Source organism: Nuphar pumila, chromosome 8, assembly GCF_984573655.1.
Source record: "Nuphar pumila chromosome 8, dmNupPumi1.hap1.1, whole genome shotgun sequence".
Lineage (NCBI taxonomy): Eukaryota > Viridiplantae > Streptophyta > Magnoliopsida > Nymphaeales > Nymphaeaceae > Nuphar > Nuphar pumila.
In genome coordinates, this window is record NC_143256.1 from 26,760,258 (window position 1) to 26,786,636 (window position 26,379).

The 26,379-nt window shown below is 36.6% G+C and overlaps 1 protein-coding gene across 1 annotated transcript in view; it reads right to left on the bottom strand.

Moving 5' to 3' along the window:
* Window positions 1-966: 966 nt before the first annotated feature.
* The window catches only part of LOC149829847 (BAG-associated GRAM protein 1-like), a 145,915-nt gene continuing 120,502 nt past the window's right edge, over window positions 967-26,379 (bottom strand). Inside the window, exons 14-18 of the mRNA XM_090016117.1 lie at window positions 15,537-15,683; window positions 15,393-15,446; window positions 2,239-2,299; window positions 1,715-1,776; window positions 967-1,344 (exon numbers count right to left, since the gene is read on the bottom strand). Coding sequence (XP_089872243.1) covers window positions 1,234-1,344; window positions 1,715-1,776; window positions 2,239-2,299; window positions 15,393-15,446; window positions 15,537-15,683 — 435 coding nt within the window. The 3' untranslated portion in view covers window positions 967-1,233. The remainder of the gene's footprint in view (window positions 1,345-1,714; window positions 1,777-2,238; window positions 2,300-15,392; window positions 15,447-15,536; window positions 15,684-26,379) is intronic.

A 26,379-nucleotide genomic window follows, 5' to 3' on the forward strand; every position in this document is an offset into this window, starting at 1 on the left:
CAAAGTTTGATTTATGAAAATTGTATGCAGAGTTGCACGCTTGTTCAAAATCATGTTCGGAACTATAATGTAATAATGTAGGGGAAAAAAATCATGTTCTTTTAGTAACATGTTTCATTACATATCAGGCAGTTTCATGCATATGCAATATCATGTCTAATTTACCCAAAGAGGCACCATCTCAAAACTTCATTGCTTCAGCCACTGCTAAATTTATTCACAAAACGAGAAAAAATTAATCAGTTCTTCACTATCTTCGGGGCAAATTCCAGTGTTACTCAATGCATGCAATTCCGTTTGTGATCCATCGCACTTGTCACCAACTCCACTTTTCTCATGATCAACACCCTCCCTCTCTCTAATATTCTGTCTTCACTTGATAAGAAATACATTACCCAAAGGACACTTGAGGATTCTGAGGATTTAGCAGATGTTAAGAGTCAATCTACAGTCATAATGGTTGTTTGGGTGGAAGAGGACGAGTAGCCATTTGCAGAATTGGGGTAGTTGAGGAGTCTGTTCCTTTGTATTTGCACTAAAGGTATCCCCTAAACGTTGTATTTACCAATTCTGGAAACTGAGGCCATTCACTTCTTCAATTCCATAAAATACCTCAAAAATGCCAGCTCCAAAAGAATCCTAAAAGAGTTTACGGATGCTATGGATCTCTTTATAGAGTGTACATATTAATGTGTTCTGGAACAAATTACATTATAGTTTTTTCTACTCGTTTGACTTTCAGATTCTGAGATTTATAGAGTAAAAAACCAGATGTTGCGTGAGAATTAGAACACACCACATACTACTTAAAAATAAGATTACTTTTAAAATGCCAAAAAAAAAAGAGAATACTGAAACAAAAGCATGTCTGAGAGATGTGCTCTTTCAAGTATTTTTACAGAGGGCGATATCAGAGGAAACTCTCAAATAAAAAAAAAACATAGAAAACACCTAAACAAAAGCATATTTGAGAGACGTGCCTTTTTATTATTTGTCAACATATATAGCATCACAAGTGTTTTTACAGAAAGAGCGACATCAGAGGAAGCTCTTCAATAAAAATACAAAATTTTCTACCTGATCAAGTTCCAGAGGAACTACCTTAGGCGTGTATAGATGCACAATCCCCTTATAAATATACATGCTACAAACAATGAGTGCAACCTGCTCTCAGCGAAAGGGGGCAAACAGACAGATGGATTGTGCACAGGAACTAAGCTTATTTTACAGAATTCAGTAACTTGGATGGCTTCCGCTGGGGTGGTGGTTTATGTTTTCCCTGGAAGTTGATGACTTGAGATACTCCCGTGCCACTTCTAACATTAACTCTGCCTCTTTTTTGTACTGCATGGGATTTACACCTTAAAACATATTCTTAACATTGAAATGCAACCAATGATGGACTCTGGGAACCTACGTGCCTGTACCAAGCTGCTGAGATGAACAAGAGTTTGAGGCCAACTCAAGCAGGTCACAGAGTCCATCCCAACTTAATTTCAGTTCCAATACTTACCAACAATGGCGCCCAGTAACAATTGTACTGAGTGGATGAGAGGGTTGCACTTTTGTTATGACTCTCAAAAGTAAAGCCAAGGAATATCAAAAGTCCTATCCCTCTATGTGAGGTCGAAACATGGAATGCATTCATACTAAGCCGTCTTACAAAAAAGAGATGCAGGTTATTATCTTGGTTGTGGACCCAATTGCTGCTTACCTCATGGACAGCACTGTTCTTGATCTTCGATTGCATCACACACCATTTCTTGAAATGTGCACCTGCAAAGTATCATAAGACGACCATGACTTGATAACCTAGCTATAACCATCACAGTACTTATAAAATATCACGTATTTACAAGAAAAATACTCTATTGGATATTAAAGGGAAAATACCATGATATTTCCAGAATATCAGATATAGCATAAATATTGCAATATTATTGTGATAATATCACTCTATAATTAAAGCAAATCTGATTTTATGTACTTAAAAAGTATATTTTCTGCTCATTTTAGTTTTAAAAATCTTTTATGTTTTCACAAATAAATACTTCTAAAAGCTATTGTTTTAATCTTTTGAAAATTTCCTTTATATTTTTAAATGTTTTAAAACATCAGGAAATACCACCTTATGAGAAAAACCTCGCCAAGAAATTGCCAAAAAATATTTATGGCTATGCTTGACAACAACAATGTAAAAAGGAAATTTCAAAACATGAAATTCTGGCTTGCACATACCAACTTTGATATCCAAACCGCAAGAGTCTGATTTTGTTTCTAGGGCCCACCTGGAATGAACCTGTCACACAACATGACACTTTTAGCTATGTGTGTGTGAGAGAGAGAGAGAGAATTAGCAACATTCAACCAATTAAAATGGCTAAAACACAGTTAAAAGCAATGCATAATTGCTTTTGTAGGTAAATAAAAGAACAAATACACCCACAAGGGCTCTGCTCATCTGGTAGGGGTGATTTGTGAATGTCACCAAGTTGACAGGACGTTAGAAGTTTGAAACCCATGGGCAGCGTCCCTTACCACAAGGTCAAAGCTGGGTGTACTTCCCAGTGGACAGGGGGGACCTCAAGGGTTTTACCAACCGTAGGCTAGCCAATGTGCAGCCGTTGAGGGGGGGATGCGCTTGGATTATCCAAAAAAGAACAAAAACACTTTTCAAAATGTAATAAGTGCACTTTATGTTAAATTATATGTTGTTGTACACACACACACACACACACACACACACACACACACACATATATATATATATATATATATATATATATATATATATATATATATATATATATATATATATATATATATATTTTTTTTTTTTTTTTAATTCTGTTCTATGTAAACTGAAATACCCATCAGGGGTAGAGGCTTTTTTTCTTTTTATTGTTTTTCCTTTTTTTCTTTTTTGTAAGATATGGCAGTTGGGACAGCCCAACTAGTCGTTGGGCTGCTCCCAATGGTCATAAATATGACCGTTGCTAGCCCAACGACTAATTGGGCTGCCTCCTTTCCCTCTCTTGTATTATAAATATGGGTTCTACCCCTTTATCTTCTAATGCTTTTCTAAGCATTTTATCAATATTAAGAGTTACATTTTTTGTTTGTGTTCTCTCTTCTATTAGCTATTGTTGGCTCTTTATATTGTCCCATAGTGGACTTGTGCTTGTGAACTTTGTGTTTGTTCTATTGTATACTCTTGTTTTGTATTTTAGCTTGTTTCATTACATGGTATCAGATCTTAAGGTTCTTGGGATTGTGTAAAGCTTCTCCAAAGTTTGTGATTGCAAAGAAAGAATTCTCCACAAGCTTTTCCAAGTGTTCTTACACAATTCTTGTTTTTCTTCATCCAAAAGGGCGAAAAAGAATCCATGACGATGATCACGTGCTAAATGACTCCAACTATTTAATGTGGGCCGCCGCTACAGAGCACCATATTAAGGGCAAGAAATTATGGGGGTATGTGAGAGGTACTACATGTGAACCACAACTCATACTCACCAAAAAGGATTGCAGCTATGTCACAGGGATTTGGCCAACCAGGTGCCGCACCCACGTCTTCTCCTATTCGCCGCCTGTCTCCACCGCCCCACCACTAGGGTTTCGTGCGCCGCTCCCGTTCGTCGCTCCTCACTCAAATCCCTCTCTTTATCGAGTGCTCCAGCCACTGCTGGAGCCTTCTTTTCTGCCGGCCGTGAAGGTTCGTTTGGGTGGGTCGTTCCCCCAATTTCTCTTCTATATATATATATATATATATATATATATATATATATATATATATATATATATATATATATATATATTTCTCGTTGGGGTATCAATCGATTAAGGTAGGCAGTTGATGGCTCTTCATTTTAGAAGTCCATCGAAACAAGAATTATGATTTTTGGAGTTGCGTCTGATTTTTGGGATTCATTTCTTTTTAGTATTTTCTGTAGAATGGGTATCCATAACACCGGATTTGTGCGATTTGAGATTTCTGACCTCATATTTTTTTTAGACTCAGGTTGGTTCAAACTGGGTCGTTTTTGTTTCTGCACCCTTATTAGAGGTGATCAGGAGGTTGTGTTATGATTGTGGATTTGCACCATTACATATTCTTGGCTATAGCTTATGTAGATTTCTTCTTCCTCCATCTGTCGAAAGGTAGCAAATAGTCTTGTTGTCAGCTCCGATGAGATTGTGGGTTTGCACCATTACCCTTATGATTGTGGGTATTAAATTTTTTTTTCTTGCTGTCAGCTCCGATGAGATTTTTCCTTTTTACATTCCCTGTATGCTGGCGCTAAGGCTTGTCACAACACCCTCTTGTTCTAGCTGATTTGCCTAATCGATCTTATTTATTTTATTTCACTCCCTACTCAACAAACTGTATATTGATCCCACACCTATTGTGGTGCTGAAGTATGTGTTTCACATTGATTCGATTTTTTTTATTGTCGTCGAATTTTCACGTTTTGCAGGCCCGATTCCCAGCACTGGGAATTGTACTGGGCCGCTATCGACACCTTTGTCAGCCATGACAGCAAGTGTATTTTTCTCTTAGCCAGTACAACATCGTGTTTCCCTTATTTTGGGTTGGATTCACAAGGGAATATAATTTTTTTCCTTGAAGTTGTATACCTCGATGTTTGTGCCATCACAGGGGTGATGCACAGGGCAGCGTGCAGCCTATGGTGTACTGTCCAACCTTGTTTTGGACTCGTTAGTATGTTGCTTGCAGTTCGTCAATCAGGTACTGATTTGTGTTTTGATTTTTTGTCGCTCGCGAGCGAAAGCGTATTTAGAATTTATCATTTGTGTGTGCAGTTGTAGCGCTCTCTATTTGTGAGAGAAACGATTAGATCGTGTCATGTGGCAGTTGCACTGGACCTTCAAGATATCGAGTTTTGTTTTACTTTTCGCAGCATCGAAAAGGTAAGATTCCTAAACTAAAAATTTTGAATGTTATTCATGTTATATGATGGAATCTAAAAGTTAGTTAATATGCACACTGTCGTAACACAATCACATTGCTAGAGAAGGTTAGAATTGTATTGTATTGTCTATATAAATATGCATTGCAGGTGCAAAAGTTGAGCAGTGCGCAGTTGAGCAAATTGTGCGATGCTTAATGCTAAGCATCGCATACGGCTAAAAATGCCATGCAAAAAAAAGTAAAAAAAATGCAAATGCAAATGCATGCAAATCGGGTAAGTACCCATGGTAAGTAAGTGGTGCAAGCGCATCACAGGTTAATTACTTTTTTTTTAATGCAACACTCTCCTGCCGACACACTCACGTAGTTGTAGATATCTAGGACTGTTGACAATTGTAGTTCGGAGACCGTGCTGGTCATGGTTGTAGTTAGCGGGATATTAGAGTGTGTTTGTTGCAGGTATATGTTTGACAATATTGTGAAATGAATGGTTGACTGTATTGCAGTATTTGAATTGACTGTATCAAATGCTTACATGACATTATTTTTTTTTATTGAGCTTGCCATGCATGTGAAATTTGTCTTATAAAAACATGCCTAAAATGAATTTATCATGCTTGTAAAGATGATTACATTTTTTTGTATATCCTGTTAATGTGTACAAGTATGATCTGATGTGTTTTGCGCATAAAATAGTGGAATTATCTATGCATGCATAATAGCTCATGTGAGTGCATCTTGTGTTATGTTGATATTAAATCATGCATGAAATCATGTTAGAATTGAACAATGCATGTGAGCATGTATACTTGAATGATGACATGATAGGGTCAGGAATAAAAGTGAATACAAATTTGTTATGAACATGTATGAGAGAATGCAAATTTGAATTATGCAAGTGACATAGACTTTGATATCATGCATGAGAGCATGTAAATGTGAATTATGCAAGTGGCATAAACTTTGATATCATGCATGAGAGCATGTAAATTTGAATTATGCAAGTGGCATAGATTTTGATATTATGCATGAGAGCATGTAAGTTTAAGTTATGCAAGTGGCATAGACTTTTGAATTCATGCATGAGAGCATGAGGGTTATCTTGTGAGAATATAATGCTTGGCTTTGACTTATAACTTAATAATAAAGATAACTCCGGACTATGAGTCCATTTGAAGCGTCGGCAAGGCCAGGCTCTTTGAGATGGCTGGATTTGTTCTGATCTTGTGTCCTCCTGGGAGAGGGAAGGGTGGTACAAGTCTCGTGGGATATGTGTTTTCGAGGGCTGAAGGTGCCTCTTGTCCTGTCCCACGGAGGTTAGGGGACAGGTCTACCAATGAGTCCTAGGTGGTAAGACCACAGCTCTGCAAAGTTAGGGCTGTATGCTCGATTTTTTACCGACGATTTTGGTTTGACGTAGGCCAAGACCTGGGACCATGGGTCCGTTCTCCCAACCGCTGCATTGCAGGGTTGAATTGCTCGGGAAAGAACAAGTTAAGCTATAGGAGGACAATAAAAAATACATAGAATAATAAATACTCCTATGGTTGTTTCTGGATGTCTATACCCTTTTTTGTACAAGATGGGTTTGAACAAGTAAGAGAAACAATTAATTAGATTTTTAGGATAATTGCTTTCATATGCATAATCATATATTGTGAACATGTAGAGACTTTTAAGATTTTGCATGATTATTGCATATGAATTTGTTATATGTGAATGAAAAAGACATGTTTATGTTTGGTCATGTGATTTGACCTGTTGATACAAGCCAAGAGCTTAGATGACGCACTTGAGGTGCATGTGTATGGGGGCACACAGGAAGGGTCGAGATAGGATCTGTTCTATTATTATATTTGAATGCAAAGTGCATAAATGTTCTGATAAATGACATGTGAATTTATAATTGAAATAATGCATGCCTTAGTCATAAGTTGGATATGAGCATGTTTCTTTTTAGCATAAAGAAAGTGAATGATGGCATAGCATGATAAATTGTATTTTTACCTCACTTTAAAGTATGCTATAAATTGTTAGTTTCATAGATTTATGCAAATGATTATCATGTATATGAATGGTTATGAAATTGAATGCGATGAAATGAATGATGTTTTATGTGATTGAATATCATGTTCTTATTATGATGTGGATTCTCTTAACTCCCGTTTCTAAAATGATGGGAATTACAATTGATTGCATCATTTCAACTTGAATTGCATTCTTCAAGTTTAGTTTTGATTTCCTACGGGCATGTGGTTGATGCCCTACAATATTTAGAGATAACCTCGTGGAGGATTAAAGTGAAGCGCGAGTTGTTGTGTGGTTGAAGGCTCCACTCTTACCTACTATGATTCTTGGAAGGATTAGGCAAAAGTTTGAGATGGTTAAAAACTTGTGTAAATTTTACTTCTTGTCTGAATCCTTATATTTAAAGAAGTGTAATATTTTGGAATAATAACATTTTTAAATTCTGTCATTTCATTCCTGTTATATTCTTGCATATGGTTTAAAACTTTAAATTTTTATTTATCTTAAATCTTAATACATTTTGTCTTCCGTATTTACTTTTTCACATATGAGAAACCTTAAGAGTAATAGTCTCAATCAAGTTGTGTCTATGGATGATTCCGTACTGGATTTGATACTGAGAGGCTAATATACACTCGCGCTTGTGCTCAGGTGGGCCGTCTAGTATTTGGTATGGTTGGAATGTAGCCATAGATGAACTTATTGGCATATTACTTTCGAGAACCATGTGAATTGTTTATATAATTAAAAAGTTATAAATTTTTCTCAAAATTTGGGGTTTGGAAAAGTTTTTTAAAATGTTGGATTTTTAGGGACGTTACATGAATGATGCATGGGTTCAAGAAGAAGCAAGCTTTCTAAATGAAGAAGACATTCAGTGGATAAACATGGTAGATGATGAAGAGCCTAAGTACATTTGAGATGATGTGAATGTCGAAGGAGGAGAAGAAGAAAAAAAAGATAATGATGATGATTGATGGTATATTTTTAAAAAACTTGGTTTTTGTTTCATGTGTTATTTTTAAGAAACTTGGTTATTGTTTCATGTCTTATGCAACTCATAGATACATAAATGCTTCATATGTGATTTTATGGTTGTATTTTATGCAATTCATCATTGTTTCATGTGTTATGATTTTTTTAGAATTGTTGCTAATTTTCTTGATTTTACATGACTTTTTTCTGTAATTTTTTTATTAAAAATTTATGATTTTTTATGATATGATACAATAAGTATCTTATTTTTGACCTGACCAATACGGGTAACGATACGATACTTACAACCTTGCACACAGATGAGTTCTACATACTTGATTTTGTAGAAGTTCTGAAATCTACCACAGAAGTCGAGGCAGAGAGAGAGAGAGACGGCAGTGAAAATGAGAAAACTCGTTAATCTGATTAGGGCTAATCTCTATGTTAAATAGAGAGAGGCCAAAGTAAAAAATTACACACAAGTCCCTCATTAAACACTAAATATCAAATAACCTCTAGTTTAAGAAAACTTAAACTTAAAACCTCTTAATCTCAACACTCCCCCTCAAGTTGGAGCATAGATATCAATCATGCTCAGCTTGTCACAACATTTTGAGAAATTTGGTCTAGCAAGAGGCTTTGTAAACATATCTGCAACTTGGTCCTCCGACTTTAGATATTTGGTAGTGATATGACCAGCTTGAACCATATCTCTTACATAGTGGCAATCAACCTCAATGTGCTTTGTTCTCTCATGAAAGACAGGATTGTTCGCTATATATGTGGCAGCCTTGTTATCACACATCATGGTCATAGGAGAGGAAACCTTCACCTGAAGATCATGAAGAACAGTACGAACCCACATTAATTCAGCAGTTGTTTGGGCCATAGCCCTATATTCTGATTCTGCACTCGACCTAGAAACCACATTTTGCTTCTTACTTCTCCATGAAATTAAGTTGTCTCCCAAAAACACACAGAATCCTGTGGTAGATTTTCTATCCACTACAGATCCTGCATAGTCAGCATCAGAATAGGCCACTATCTCCAGAGTTCCACCTTTCCTGAATAATAACCCTTTTTCAGGAGAAGATTTTAAATACCTGAGAATCCTTATAGCTGCATTCCAGTGTATCTCAGTTGGTTTGTCCATAAATTGGCTAACTTTGCTTACTGCTAAAGCAATATCCGGCCTGGTCACAGTTACATAAAGTAGCTTCCCTACTAGTGAGTGATAGCTTTTGCTATCAACCGGTTTTGACCCTTCTTCAGACAACTGAACTTTATGATCCATGGGAATATTTGCTGGTTTAGCTCCCAACATTTCAGTTTCCTTTAATAAGTCAAGAACATACTTCCGTTGAGACAAAACCATCCCTTCACGGCTCCTGACAACTTCTATACCCAGAAAATATCTAAGTGAACCAAGGTCTTTTGTAACAAAGTGTTTTTGAAGATGAGCCTTTGTGGCTTCAATATCTTTTACATCATCTCCTGTAAGAATGATGTCATCCACATATACCACCATAACAACTATGCCTGAGTTAGTTTTCTTGATAAATAGTGTATGATCTGCCGCTGACCTATTAAAGCCAAAGCGTGACATCACTTCAAACAACTTTTGAAACCATGCACCCGGACTTTGTTTCAAGCCATAAATCGCCTTTCTCAATCTACACGACACTCCCCCTCAACCTCGAATCCTGGAGGTTGTTGCATGTAAACTGTCTCAAATAGATCCCCATATAGAAATGCATTTTTCACATCTAATTGACACAAGCTCCAACCATGATGAACAACTACTGAGAGAACAAGACGAATGGTGTCCATCCGTGCAATAGGAGAAAAGGTTTCAAAGAAATCAATACCATAAGTCTGAGTATACCCTTTTGCTACTAATCTGGCCTTGTACCTTTCAATAGAACCATCCGATTTGTACTTTATTGTATATACCCATTTGCATCCAACAATGTCAGCATCCACTGGGGAATCAACTAGATCCCATGTATGCTGAGACAATAAAGCATTCATTTCTTCTTGCATAGCCAGCTTCCACCGGTTATCTAGCTCTACCTGTTGATAGTTCAGAGGAATAGTTTCAGCAGATAAGGCTGAAATAAAAGTTTTCATCTGATTTCCAATTCTGACATCGGAGACAAAATGAGATATGGGATATAAGGTACATTGTCGTGTCCCCTTTTGTAGAGTGATAGGTCTGTTATCATCATCATGAAGATCACTATTGTCAGAAGTACTTACCTCAAGAGAAGAAGAGGATGAAGGCACTTGGGGAGGTGGAGCTCTACGCACATATACCAACGAAGGATTATTAAATCGTGAAGAGGATGAAGTTTGGTTCGATAATGAGGGCACAGATTCCAAAGAAAAAGGAGGTATAGGTAATGGAAAAGACTCAGCTGGATCAACCTGCAGCGGGGAACCAGTACTAGAGTAATATGGAGTAGATTCCAAGAAAGATACATCCGCACTGACATACTCTCGACGAGAAATAGGATCATAACATTGATATCCCTTTTGATTTTTTGGATAACCTATAAATATGCATTTTGTAGCTTGAGCAGCTAATTTATCACGGTCAAGGTCAAGTTTGTGTACAAAACAAACACATCCAAATATTTTTGGTGAGAAAGAGAAGAGTGGGGCATTAGGTTTTAGGATATGTAATGGAATTTGATCACCCACAGAAGATGAAGGCATGCAGTTGATCAGATAACAAGCAGTGATAATCGCATCACCCCAATATAACGTAGGAACATTGGATTGAATCATAAGGGTCCGGGCAACATCAAGCAGGTGCCGGTGTTTTCGCTCAGCCACCCCCATTTTGTTGAGATGAATAGGCACAGGTAGTTTGGGGTTGAATGCCATGATCTTGGTAAAATTGTAACAGAACTTTTGATTTAAACTCAAGAGCATTATCAGTGCGAACAATCTTGACAACAGATTCAAACTGAGTTTTTATTTCAAGAATTAAGGATTTGATAATACTTGGAACTTCAGATTGTTCTTTTATTAAAAACACCCATGACAACTTAGAAAAATCATCAACAATAACAAGATAATATTGACACTGAGTCCTAGTAGGAATCTTACTAGGACCCCATACATCTGCATGAAGAAGTTCAAAAACTTTATGACTAGACTGACTCTGACTTGAAGGGAACGAACTTCGATGATGATTGCCCAACTGACATGCTTCACACTGAAATGATGTAGTAGAAGGAATTTGAGGAAAGACATAACGAAGCTTTGACAATGAAGGATGACCAAGACGACGATGCCACTGAACAGGACTGGATGAGTGTTCCACTGAAGCATAAACATTACCCACTGGATGATGTAGGTAGTAGACTCCATTTTCTTCATAGCCTCCACTAATCTTCTTCCCCGTCAGCAAATCCTGAAAATGACAACCCATCGGATCAAATATCACTCTACACTTTAGTTCTTTTGTAAGGCAACTAACAGAGAGTAAACTTTGAGGAAAGTTGGGAGCATTAACATTTTTCAACTGTAAGGTGGAGGATATAGAAATATTTCCCTGACCAACAACTGGTGAGGAACTCTCATCGGCTAATGAGACTCCTCGATGAACAATAATATCCTTTAGATCTGAAAAGACAAGCGAATTTCCACACAAATGTCTGGATGCACCAGAGTCAATAATCCACTTACTATCATTCAGATGAAGATGATTCCCTGTTGAGTAGGCAACACCGGCTACAGGAGGGGTGGAACTCATAGGGCGAAGAGCTATCAGCTCATCATATTTTGCTCGACTGAGGGTGATACTGTCACTTGCAGAGGTATTATCATGTACATTTGTTGCCTCTAGTGTAGTAACATTTGCTTTTGGAGCATATGACTTTGATGAAAAAGAGGTTGGCCAACAATGCTTATCCTAGCAACGATCTTCTAAATGTCCAGATTTTCCACAGAATGTACATTGAAGTTTTTCTCTGTCTCTCATACCTCTCCCACGACCTCATCCTCTGATATTCTGAATATTTTCACGCCCATAACCAGATGAGACAACTAGAGCAGATGACTAGGACACAGGATGAGATTGTGGAAGAGAGATCGCAAGTCTACTCAGACGATTGTATGCATCAGCAAGAGTAGGTACATCTAATCCAGTCAACATTTGGACTTTTGCAACAGAGAATTCTGAAGATAAACCTGTAAGAAACCGAGCAACCATAGTCTGTTCTTGATGATCCTTTTGCTTCGAACAACAAAGAGGCCTGTGAGCATTGAGTCCTTCAAACGCAACTTTGACGGAGGCATAGTACTGGGCCAAGGTCTGATCTCCCTGCTGCAAATTATATATCTCTTGTTCGACTTGCAGGATACGACTCACATTAGTCTCTTGTGAGTACGTATCTCGAAGATTGTCCCACATCTGTTTGGTTGTATTATAGTACATTAAACCATCTGCAATATGGGGTTCGACACTATTCATGATCCATGACATAACTATGTCATTATCTTCGTCCCAAGTAACGTATTTTCCCACATTTTCATTGGGTTCATCTTCCAACAAAATATGTTTTCTACGATGTCCAGATACCGACATCATAAAAGTTCTGGACCACCTGGCATAGTTAGTTTCATTCAACCTTACAGAAGAACCATACGAGAAGGGATTTGTAAAAGCCTTATACTCCCCAATATGTTCAATTTTGGAATCACATTTCGAAGTTTCACCCATACTGAATATTTGATGCTATTGCAGCTGCCACAAAAAAAATCAGATTCACTCACTTGAACAGCGTGTTTTATAATCACACGTCAGTCAAGTCCACGACTACACAAAGTTTGCCACACCAGAAATAAATTCACGACAGGCTACAATTGACACAGAAAGTAGCGTGTTTTACAATCACGCATCAGCCAATACCACGACCAGGCACTTGTACTCAACACATAAATCCCACGACAGTAGATAAAAGCTTCCCACAAACAAAACAAAACTTTCCACAAAGCAAGGAATCACGCCTGCTGCTTCCACGAAAAAAAAAATAATATTAACATGTTGCTTTCAAGGCACACATGTTACGGCACGTCGAACTCGGCACCCAGATTCACGACCAAAGATAATATGAGCACAAAAAAAATAGAAATCACGGCAGCTGCTCCCAGACACATAAATCACGACAGCCAAAAAAAACTTTCACATTCAGATCCAACACTGCCAAAAAAAAACTTTTGTTTCTTCTGTGCACCATTCAAAAAACAGCCATATCCCGATACTGATGACACGCAGTCATCGTGTCCCTTAGATCTGATGACAGATCTGTGTTGTGACCTTAGTCAGACACCAGATCTGTTATCAGATCTATGCAAAGAAAAATTAAATGTGCACACCTGTTTCCAACCCTTTTTGTTTTGTTTTTTTTTGTTGGTGTAGATCGATCACGCTCCCGAGATCTACCGCTCTGATAACATGTAGAAGTTCTGAAATCTACCACAGAAGCCGAGGCACACACACACACACACAAAGAGAGAGAGAGAGAGACGGCAGTGAAAATAAGAAAACTCATTAATCTGATTAGGGCTAATCTCTATGTTAAATAGAGAGAGGCCAAAGTAAAAAATTACAGACAAGTCCCTCATTAAACACTAAATATCAAATAACCTCTATTTTAAGAAAACTTAAACTTAAAACCTCTTAATCTCAACAGATTTTATAGGAATCGATTCTTGGATCATCCGATCTCGATACGCGGGTAGGTTTTTATAAGGTTTAAAAATCGATAGTCTAAGATTTTCATAAATGTTAAAGGCCTAAAAAATAATGTTTTTTATTGAAAAAACATGATCCAAGTATTATTCCCTAGTGAATTGACCATGTTGAATACATCTGCACAATCAAATTTAATGAAAACATGGAAAATCCCTTAAAAAAACTGGCTAGCTAGAAAAGTGGTTAGCATCTCTCTCTCTCTCTCTCTCTCTCTCTCTCTCTCTCTCTCTCTCTCTATATATATATATATATATATATATATATATATATATATATATACACACACACACACACACACACACACACATGCGCGCGCGCGCGGTTCTAAGAAATATAAGTATAGGTGTTTCTTGCTTAATTCAAACCAGAGTTACTAAAGGCTTCTTATATAGGTGGGAAGCTTGCTTCCCAAAAACTCGCTTTGGCAGCACGATATTCCTCGCTTCCGAAACTTGATGAGAACCTCAAATCTCCAATGTTTCTCCTATGCTTTCCACATGCTTCATTTATTCTTATTATATGTTCTCTTACTCAACTTTTCATGTTTTTTATGTGTTTTCTCTGACTCTTCTCACTCACTTCCATGTGCTTTCGCTAAATTGGTAGTCATTATTTTTTAGATTTTGTTAAAACTTTAATTCTTACACAAAAAAATCATGAAATTTAATATTAGTCATTTTTATTTGAGTTTTTTATTTGTATTTCATTTTGATTCTCATTCAATTCTTAATTTCTTTTTTTTACTTCTCGCTTCCCACTTCATGTATATTTTAAAATCATGCATCGTTTCTCGCTTCCGTATCGTTTCCTGCTTACGCTTCCTAGTTTGGCAACCTTAATTCAAACCAGTAGATGTTTCTATCATTATTTATTTACTAAAAATTAAGTTTTGGACAAAATCAATTAAGGTTTTTTTTTCCGTCATATTTTAGTGTAATATGAGTCACTCTAAAAATACACTGACATGAAAAATGCATAACCAAATACATGTTTTCTGCTAAGCTGTAAAAAATACATTTGTAATTTCAGATTAAGCACTCAAAACTTTGCCCTTCAAAGTATCAACCTACTTAAGCCAGAGAGGGAACAGATGACATAAATGTGATACTTGTCTTACATTTCTCCTTAACACATGCTTAAGCCAGAGAAGAAAAATGTGTCTTTGGCCAGCATATAGTAGCCTATAATATATGTAGATAAGTAGATCTTGGAGCGATTTCAGTTCTACATCGTGCCTGCTAAAACAGCTATGCATGCTTGAAGCCACCTCAAGCAGCATTTTCATTTATCACCAGATTTGTTTCTCAGAAACTTGTCAAGGCCTCAAAGGCCATAGCACCAATAAATCACTTTGAATAATGCTATATATTAAGTTTCCGAATTGAACATACATGTTGCATATCGGATAAACAAAAAACATGCAGCTTCTTTTTCTAAAAGTGTATATTCCGGTCAAACCTAAGTTCAAAAAGACTGAATTTCCTAATGACTAAAAACTGTGGAGTTGTGAACATTTCTGCAGCCTCAAGTACAGAAGTACCACTTAATTATCTCAGTTTTCTATCCCAACAAAAAATTGTAACGTTTCATTCTGGAACATGACAAGTTTGATCGCCTTTAAGCTCTGATATCAGAAAATAAATTTATCAACAGAAGCATGATTAAGAAAACTTGGAGATAGTACAGTACTTCAAAGTATGATCCGAAAGGTACATCATGTGCCTGCTGTACTGACTCAAATACCTGAATAATAAAATATTGTCAAAGTTCAAGAAAAGTCAGCACAGGAAACCAACCCGAAGAATTTGAAAACTGTATCAGATTGATAAATACCAGGTTCATCTTATTGCTTGACAGAACAACATGCTGCCACTCGGTCATAGCTGTGTCTGGAGGGCACATCGGACTATTACAAACTGATCTGAATGTTATCTCCCTCACCTGACCTTTATATTGATCGGCAATGTGCCATGGGCCTATCTACAAAAACCAACAGCAGAAAATTACATGGAGTAACAAAGAGTTGCAACACAGATAATCATATTTTCACTACCATACTCCGTCTTTGAAGTATCTTCATCCAGATATGAGAAAGATCTCTCTCTCTCTCTCTCTCTCTCTCTCTCTCTCTCTCTCTCTCTCTCTCTCTCTCTCTCTCTTGGTCTGGTCCACTGTGCTCTTGGCCACTCTGATCAGACAATTGATGTTTGTGCAGGATTGTTAATGAAGTATACAGGAAACATAATAATGTAATTATTTTTAGCAAAACAGATAGTACAGCTCTTAACAGCCATGGGGTTAAGAGTTGTCATCAGCAAGACAACTGGTCCACATCCACTCAGTAGGTAATTTGTACAACATCAGATCTTAACAGCCATGGAGGCTCGGCATGGTTGGTAGGAGCTGTCAGTGCAGTCTCCTTGTGGTGGGACGATGCAGGTTCAAAACCCAGTGGTACGTTGAATAATAACTGGTGGGGGTCTGACTAACCCCAGCTTGCCTTTCAAAAAAAAATCTGTATAGACAAATCCCAGGATATGTATGGTTAACAGATTTTTATTGCCTAAAGGACAGCATGACCAGATTTAAAATTGTGACCAATTCCTACTCCCCAGTGGGTAGATACCTCAAGGGTTTTACCAACTGGAGGCCAGCCAATGTGTGGTCGGTGAATGTGGGGGTGGGGAAGGAAAAGCGCTTGATCTAGCTGAGAACTTTCATTCAACACCTATGCTATATGGATAAATCTGTTGATACAAAGATATAGAGAATTTTATGTAGTTTTTTCAGTAAGACTGGTATGGGGGCATGGTACATGAATAGAAATGGAGTATCTATGTAAATATGTTAAAATATATACATCTATATGTATATATATTATTAGATTTGTGTATGTACATATATATATATATATGTTATTAAAAACGCGCCTCAAGGCACAAAAGCGTGCCTCGCCTCAAGGCGAGGGGCTTTTTGCCTTGAGGCGCACATATAAAGCGCAAAAGGCTCGAGGCGTGCACCTCATACGCCTTGAGGCGCACGCCTCAGGGCGAGGCGCGCCTCAAGCCAAGGCGTATACGCTTCTAATTTTTTGGTCAAATGAGAGTCAAAGCCCCCATTTGACCAGAAATTAGGGGTTTTCATGCAGTTTTAAAAAGGTATTTTCACGCTCCTCCTTCGCCTGCTCGATCTCCAGCTCGCGCTCCCCTCTCCTCACCTACCCACGTCGCCACCACTGAGCCGGCTCGCTCTCCCTCTCTCGGAGGTCAGGTGTGCTCTTTCCCCCCTCTCTCTCAATCGTTGATGCTCTTCCCCCCTTTCAACGAGTGTCTGCAAAAATCAGCAACTCTGCAACTGTTGTGCTGTTAGCGTGCTATCACAGGCATGTCTAGTGCAGCGTCCCATCTCCTTTAGATGAGCGTGGATGCCTTTAGCAGGTCTAGACCATTCGTTGCAACATTTGATGGATTTTGCAGCCCACGCGTGACCTCTACTTTCGATGGTAGAGGTCAACCTGATGCCATTCATCCATGCGATGAATAACATCCCATATAGTGTCTGTTGAAAAACTTTAGCTGGTTTCTTTTTTTGTTTCCTGATTTGTTTTTATATTGTTGAAATGAGTGTCGTTTGCATTTCATTTATAATGAATGGTTTTTATTAGCATGTGCAAACAGTAAATTGCTGTATTGTTCTACTTTATGTTCCCTTGTTGTATTTGTATTAGCATTTTATTTTCATTGGATGTTCCCTTGTTGAAAAAAACAAAAATTTGTTCATTGGATGCTCTCTTGTTGCATTAAATTATATTGTGCTGTCTTTATCCTCTTTCCTCCTTATACAGTATAATCTAAATGGTCTTTAAGATTTAGAATATTTGTTTGGACATTGATATCACGTTTGGATGTTATTTATTGTTTGAATGAAAATCATTCTAAGGTGTTGTCAAATAACCTGAATTTTCTTCATAGATCACAATATTAATGACATGATATACTTTTAATATTAATTTTGACTTATCAGATTTTAATATTGATTTCTGCATAGATGCAATGTTCTCAATAGATGTTTTTTTAGCTCTGTTTTTTTTTTCTGCAAATGCGGCAAGAGATCATTTTAATTGAAGAGAATTTTGGTTTCTAATGTTTACATTTTCTCATTATGACATGGTATTGTTAATGCTAAGATGCATTTCGTTGTTAATGTTAATTTTTTATTTAATGAATGCCCATGTTTTATTTTTTAGATACTTACATAGATTGTTGCATTAATGTTACTTTTACATGTTAATCTCATATTTTTTCAGTATTTATTTACATGTTAATCTCATATTTTTTCAGTATTTATTTGAGATTTATTATTTCATGTTGGTTGTTGCTTCATCAATAAAGATTTATTTATTTATTTATAACTTTAGATATTTTTTATAGTTTTTTTAAGTTTAATTTTTGTTTTAGGCTTACGCTTTACGCCTCGCCTCAGATTTTGGTGGAGCGCCTCGCTACGCCTCAACGCTTTTCACAACACTGATATATATATATATATATATATATATATATATATTATTGCTTGTACATTATTGTAATAGGTTATACTCATTAGGGGTATTTTAGTCATTTCAGTCACTGTAATAGGTTGTGCCCATTAGGGGTACATTTGTCCTTTTTATTTTTACATTTTTTCTTTTTCCCGTTTTCATAAGGGCACCAAATAGAGCTGTTGGGAGCTCCCAACAGCTCTATTGAGCCTTCCTTCTGTATATAAAGGGGATCTCCCCCTTCTCTCAAGTAATGCTAGTCTCAAACATTTTCAATACATTTTTATTTATTATATTTTGTGTTCTCTCTCTCTTCCCCTTACTCTTTGTGAGTGTGAGTGGATTGTGTTAGACCTTGTGGCTTACTGTATTTGGCCTATTAGAGGCTTTTATGTTTGTGCACACTTTGTATCTCTTTAATAACATTGTTCTTGTGCATATTTGGTTTCATTACATGGTATCAAAGATCCTAGGTGCTTTCACCCTTGGGCCTTATTGATTGTAGTACTCGTGGAGATTGTGTGCTTCAAGCATATTTCTTTTCTTCACCTTTCTTCTCTCTCTTCCTCGTCATGGCCGATAAAGATTCAAAGATCGATCGTACATTGAAATTAAATAGAACCAACTACATGAAGCGGGCGGCTGCTATGGAGAACAACTTCAAAAGAAGAAACTTTGGGGCTATGTTTGTGGCAAGGTTCCCGAGCTACAATTGAAGCTTATCAAGAATGAAATGGGTCAAGAGAGAGCTCTAAATGAAGAAGAAAAAGTGAAGGCTAATCAATAAAACCAATCTAAAATGGAGGATTGAGAAAGTGAATATGCTAAGATATTGACATGGTTTATGAGCAACGTTGAGCTCAAAATTTGTGTTAATTTTGCGCAGTATAGAAAAGCCATCGGAGCTTGGATTTTTATGAAAGGTATATATACACAAAAAGACCTTTCTAGGCATTGTTTCTTGCAAGAAAAAGTAAGATCTACAAACCAGGGCAATATGAATATTCATGATTACTATAGTACATAATCCCCATTGTGGGATGAACTTGCTCTTCCTGGACCTTAATGGAAAGAAAGAGCTATTGAGATGAGGCAACGTCAAATAGAGAAATAACACTTTTTTTAATTCCTTCACGGCCACCATCCCGAATTTGAATCTTTACTCCATAAGACCTCTCCTCCTCCCCATAATAAAGTACTAGCCGAACTTTGCCAAGAGGAGACTCATCTTTTAATGAACAAGGAAGTTGGTGAAGTTCATGCAGTTTCTAGACCGGAGAACAACATAAAAGTGTATAAACCTCCTAATTTGAAAAAAAAATAACTATGGTGAAGGAAGAAAGATTGTATGCTACTTTTGCAACGAGCTATGACATATCAAACCTGATTGTCCCAAGCTTAAGAAGAAAATGGCTTTCGTTTGAGAAAAGTCGTACAAAGCAAATGGAGACGTTAAAGAATCCATTGCTCAACTTACAGAAACTCTCCAACAATTCATGAAGAACAACTCCTCTATCTCATCTACTTCCGATGTCGCGGTCTCATCACCTCCCGGTATGTCTTATTGGATTCTTGATTCGGGTGTTTTTTTTACATGACTTCGAATGCTACTCTTTTATTCGAACAAAGTGAAATGAAATGGGGATCTTCGAAACACGAGCTTAGATTAACAAGAGCAAGTGTCAAGAATGACACTAAAGCATAACCCTTAAAAAGGGTATAACTGGAAACAAAATAAAAATAAAAATGTATTCTTTATTGATATGAAAAACCAATTGCTTAAGAAGCATTGGAGTGAAATACAAGAGGGGCTGCACCCCTTTATATACACAGCTGAAAGAGGACTCAATAGAGTTGTTGGGCACAGTCCAACAGCTCTATTTAGAGCTGTTGGAATGTGTCAGTCCAACAGCTCTATTAAGAGTTGTTGGACTGTGTCAGTCCAACAGCTCTATTGCTAGTCAAGTCTGGACAGGACTTGACTAGCAACAGTCATTCTAGTTCAAACTGAACTAGATGACATAAACACAAAAAATAAAAATAAAGAAAAAAAATTACAGAAATGAAAAATGTATTTATATATATATATAATAATATAATATTATTATATATACATATATGTACAGTTTTACATTTTAACACTCCCCCTCAAACTTACGGTACAATGAGCGAAAGTTTGTCTAAGAGAAAGTGAAATCGGGGAGCAGCAAGAGGCTTTGTAAAGAAGTCTGCTAACTGATATTCTGAAGTGACATATGGCAGATCAATTATCCCGTGTAGATATTCCTCTCTGACGTAGTGACAATCCATTTCGATGTGTTTGGTGCGTTCGTGGAATGTTCTGTTACTGGCAATATAGATCGCACTTTTGTTGTCACAACACATTTGTGAAGCCTTTGTTGCTTCAACTCCCATGTCAGCAAGCAGTCGTCTGAGCCAAACTACTTCCATGGTCGTGGTTGTCATGGCTCTGTATTCAGCTTCGGTGGATGAGAGAGATACCTTCTGTTGCTTTTTACACCTCCACGAGATTAATGATTCCCCTAAAAAGACACAAAAGCCAGTGGTTGAGTGTCTGTTATTGGGATCACCTCCCCAATCAGCATCAGTATATGCAATTAAATCAAGAGAAGAGGTGGAAGATAAGAAAAGTCCTCGTGAAAGAGAGGACTTGATGTATCTGATAATACGCATGACTGCTCCCATATGAACAGAAGTAGGAGCATGTTGAAATTGACTAGATGTATGAACAGTATGTGTTATATCTGGTCTGGTAATGGATAGATAGGAAAGTGCCCCGACAAGCTGTCTGTAAGGAGTAGGGTCTGCAAGAAGTTCTCCATCATCAATCTTCATTTTAACATTAACAACTTCTGGAGTGTCGACTTTCTTATCATCAGTAATACCAGACCTGAAAACAATATCAAAAGCAAATTTAGTCTGAGATAATAAATATCCTCTAGGAGAATAAGCAACTTCAATGCCTAAAAAATATCTCAACAAACCCAAATCAGTCATTTCAAAATGAGATTTAAGAAGTGTTTTGATTGTTTCAACTCCCTGTTTATCGCTTCCGGTGATGATCATATCATCCACATAGAGAAGAAGCGCAATGATCCCTGCATCAGAATTCTTAATAAACAAAGCAGTGTCAGTTAAACAGAATTGAAAACCAATATCAATCATAACACGACTAAACCTATCATACCAAGCTTTTGGTGCTTGTTTAAGTCCATAAAGAGCTTTTTCTAAGCGAAGGACTTTACCCTTAGGAATACTTAGACCAAGAGGGGGTTCCATATATACTTCTTCAACTAGCTTTCCATTTAAAAAAGCATTTTTGACATCCATTTGAAAAATAGACCATTTTTTGATAGAAGCTAAGGCAATTAAGGTTCGGACAGTAGTCATACGAGCCACCGGAGCAAAGGTTTCTTCATAATCAATCCCATATTCTTGGGCATAACCTTTGGCTACTAAACGGGCTTTATATCTTTCAAGAGTACCATCACTCTTGGTTTTAATTTTATAAACCCATCGACATCCTATAGTTTTCTTCCCTGGAGGAAGATCTTGAATATTCCATGTAGAAGCCTTTTCAAGTGCATCTAATTCAGCTTTCATGGCTTCTATCCATTTGATATCATTTTTTGCTTGAAAATATGTGGATGGTTCTTCATATGAGTGAATTAATGCAATAACTGCCCTATATGTGGGTGAGAAAGACTCGTATGATACAAACTTTCCTGGAGGCCTCGAGATTCGGGTTGATTGTCTAGTTGGAATGTTAGAATATTTCTCAAGTGCACATGGAGGATTAGACTCTTGTCGCCTGGAATATTGAATACTAGTATCTCTATGAACTTCTTCATTTTCAACATTAAGATCAATAATTCTTTGATCATCATCAAAGTTACAGTCAAGGTCATATTCATCAGATGTTGATGTTAGATCTAGCAAAAATGAGTACTCAGTGACGTCTTTTAATTTTCTAAAATCAAAGAAGCTCTCCTTTTCAAGAAAGGAAACATTTCTAGACACATATAGTTTATTATTTTTGAAGTCAAAACATCTATAACCTTTCTGGTTTTCAGCATATCCTAAAAAGGCACAGGGAATCGCACGAGGGGAAAGTTTATCATTTTTGTCAGTAAATATGAAACATTTGCACCCAAATATTCTTAGTCTAGAGTAGTCTGGAGAAATGTTCATAAGTTTTTCAATGGGAGTGATATTTTGTAACGAAGAAGATGGCATCCTATTAATGAGATAGGTGGCAGTTAAGGCAGCTTCTGCCCAAAAGTCTTTCGGGACTTGATTTGCTATTAATAAAGTCCTAGTAGTTTCTATAATATGGCGATGTTTTCGTTCTGCCAGTCCATTTTGTTGAGGTGTATAAGGACAAGATCTTTGATGTGTGATGCCATGCAATTTAAGATAATTTTGAAAATCTGTGGATAAAAACTCTCCCCCTGAATCTGTGCGAAAAATAGTAATATCATTTTGAAACTTGTTTTTAACCATATTATGAAAAGTTTGAAAGTATGAAAATACTTCAGACTTATGTTTGAGAAAGTACATCCACGTATGTCGGGAGAAATCATCGACAAAAATAACATAGTAAACAAATCCTCCTTTAGAAATTACTGGTGCAGGACCCCAAACATCCGAGTGTATTAATTCAAGTGGTCTTGAAGAGAAAAAGGTTCTGTTTTGAAATGGTAATCTTTTCATTTTGCCGAGAATACAATCTTTACAATCAAATGATTCAGAGTTACAAAATTTCCCTAGATTTGGAAAATGTTGGATTTTGGCTATATGTGGGTGACCAAGTCTCTTATGCCACAGTTCCAACTCTATTTTTTGAATATTATAACAAAAAGCTTTCTTCGGCATTTCCAAAAAATCCATGTAATAGAGTCCTCCTTCTCTATGGCCTTCCCCAATCAGCTTGCCTGACTGGCGATCCTGTACCCAACAACCATGAGAAGAAAAAAAAATATTACACCCATAATCAGAAATTTGAGATACAGATAAAAGATTTAAATTTAATTTGGGAACATGTCTAATTTCTGGAATAAAAAAAATTTGTTTTAGAAATTTTTTCAAAATTTCCTATTCCTTCTATTTCAAGAGAAGTCCCATCAGCAGTAAAGACCTTTGACACACTTGTTTTATTTTTAACACATTTGGATAGACTTTGATTATTTGGGGTCATATGAAAAGATGCACCAGAGTCAAGAAGCCAAGAAATTTTACCTAGATCAGAAAAAGATGAGGCTGCTGCGCCGGTTGAAGCTTCAGATGAGGAAGAGGCACCTTTGATGAGAGGCTGAAGAATCTCCATTAGTTGGGCCAGGGAAACTGGTGCATCCTGATCTTTAGGCTCCGATCCAGCAGTTGCAGCTTTTTTTTCTCTCAGCTCCTTAAGTTTGGGACATTGTGGCCTGTAGTGTCCCGGTTCATGACAGTGATGACAAATAACTTTCTTCTTATCATAGTCACCATTTTGTCAGTTAAAGTGAGGAGGCCTATATGATCGAACATGATTCCCTGGTCTAGACACGGCTAAAACGGAATCATCTTCAATTTTTAAAGAACCTTTCCGGAGACGATTTTCTTCCATTGTTAACTCTTCAATAGTTTCAACAATAGAAGGAATTTTTCCCCGGTGAAGTAGGGCCGATTTAGTGGTTTCAAATTCCGGCCTTAATCCAGTGATAAACTGGTAAAAATGTTCAGCATCGAGTTGTTTCTGACGAAGCTCGATGTCTTCGGCACAATGCCACTTTGGTTCTAAAAGGGAAAGTTCTTCCCAAAGTTCGGACAACCCATTGTAATATTCACGAATAGTTTTGTGTCCTTGTGTCATCATTCGAACTTTTTCTTGGAGGTTGCACACGTGTGCAATATCTTTAAGGGAATACATATTCTTAAGGTATTCCCATGCCTTATCAGCATGATCAAATTTGGCAAGACTTGAGCATTTTTTAATGTCAACGCTATTGATAAGCCATGACATTATCTTCGCATGAGATATTCTCCATTCTTTCCATTTCTTCTCGTATGAGGCAATAGCCTTGATTTTCTCTTCTTCCGATAGAGGGACCTCTTTATCTCCCTCCTTTTTAGTAAGAGATAGCTTAGGTTCCGAATCGGAACCATCCACAATCCCCCATAAGCCTTTTCCCCATATATGGTGCTTCATGATTGAAGCCCATGTTACATAGTTCGTATCACTTAGTTTCATAGGCATGATGGTGACTTTATCATTGTCATCCATCGATTACAAGGAGAGAAAGAATAGGGATAGAAGAGAAGCAAGAAGGAAAATGAAAAAGAAAGAAAAAAAAAAAAAACAATACAACAAGATGTGAAATCCTCTCCAATGAAGTGATAAAACACTTCTCTTCAAGTGGCGAACACTTTTGCAAACGGGCACGGAAACCGAGGCAGATTTTCCTCAAGATTTAGTACTTCTGCGGCTCTGATACCATGAAATGAAATGGGGATCTTCGAAACACGAGCTTAGATTAACAAGAGCAAGTGTCAAGAATGACACTAAAGCATAACCCTTAAAAAGGGTATAACTGGAAACAAAATAAAAATAAAAATGTATTCTTTATTGATATGAAAAACCAATTGCTTAAGAAGCATTGGAGTGAAATACAAGAGGGGCTGCACCCCTTTATATACACAACTGAAAGAGGACTCAATAGAGCTGTTGGGCACAGTCCAACAGCTCTATTTAGAGTTGTTGGAATGTGTCAGTCCAACAGCTCTATTAAGAGCTGTTGGACTGTGTCAGTCCAACAGCTCTATTGCTAGTCAAGTCTGGACAGGACTTGACTAGCAACAGTCATTCTAGTTCAAACTGAACTAGATGACATAAACACAAAAAATAAAAATAAAGAAAAAAAATTACAGAAATGAAAAATGTATTTATATATATATATAATAATATAATATTATTATATATACATATATGTACAGTTTTACATTTTAACACAAAGCACCAACTCTTTTAAATCTTTTGTTTCTACCACCGATAGTACATCCTTAGATGTCAATGGTATAGGAAACCTAGATAAAGTTTTAAGCAAATCAAAGGAATTCTTTGTTTTAAAAATTAGAATTATTCCAAAACTTAACTTAAACATCTCTTCGGTTTCTCAAATATCCGATCATAGTTGTAAAGTCTCTTTTTCACCTACGGATTACTCTATGCAAGATCTCCGATCCAAAAAGCTAATTGGGCAAGGCCATAGGAGAGGAGATCTTTACTATATGAATTTTTTGTCTTTACCTTCCAAATATTTTTGTAATCGTATTCAATCTAAGAATGTTTTCACTTGGCACAAAAAACTTAGTTATTCAAGTGCCTCTAAATTGTATTGCTATCCATTCTTGAAAAATTTGTGTAATGAAAAGGAATCTACTTGCAATGACTGTATTCTTGAAAAAATGTATTAATCTCATTTTCCTAATAGTAACTTTATCTCTAAAAAACCTTTCAAGTTAGTGTATTCAGATGTATGGATAACAATGTCGGTCATGTCAAAGAAAGAATATTCTTACTATGTTATTTTTGTTGATGATTATACTAGGTATACTTGAGTGTATTTTCTTAGGTTCAAATCCGATTTTTTTTTCATCTTTGAAGAATTTCATGCTCTTATCAAAAACCAATTTCAAACCAAGATATCTTTAGATCCGATTAGGGGGGTGAATATATGACAAACGAATTTTAAAATTATTTTAAAAAAAATAAAATTATTCACCAAAGATCTTGTCCAAAAACTCCTCAACAAGATGGCCTTACGGAGAGGAAGCATAAGCACATTGTTGAAACCACTAGAACCCTTTTCATTTCCAAAAATATTCTCAAATGTTTTTTGACCGAAGTTGCGCTTACCGTTATATATCTTATCAATAGAATGCCTTCTCTAAAAAAAATTCTTTTTTTGAAAAATTGTTAAAATATCCCCGGATTTCAAAAAATTAAGTGTTTGGTTGCAAATGTTTTGTTCTTTTCCAAGAAAAGGAACTTTCACCAAAAGCTCTTGAATGTGCTTTCATAGGGTATGGTGAAAATAAAAAAGGATATAGATGTTATGATTTTAAAAATAACAAATTATA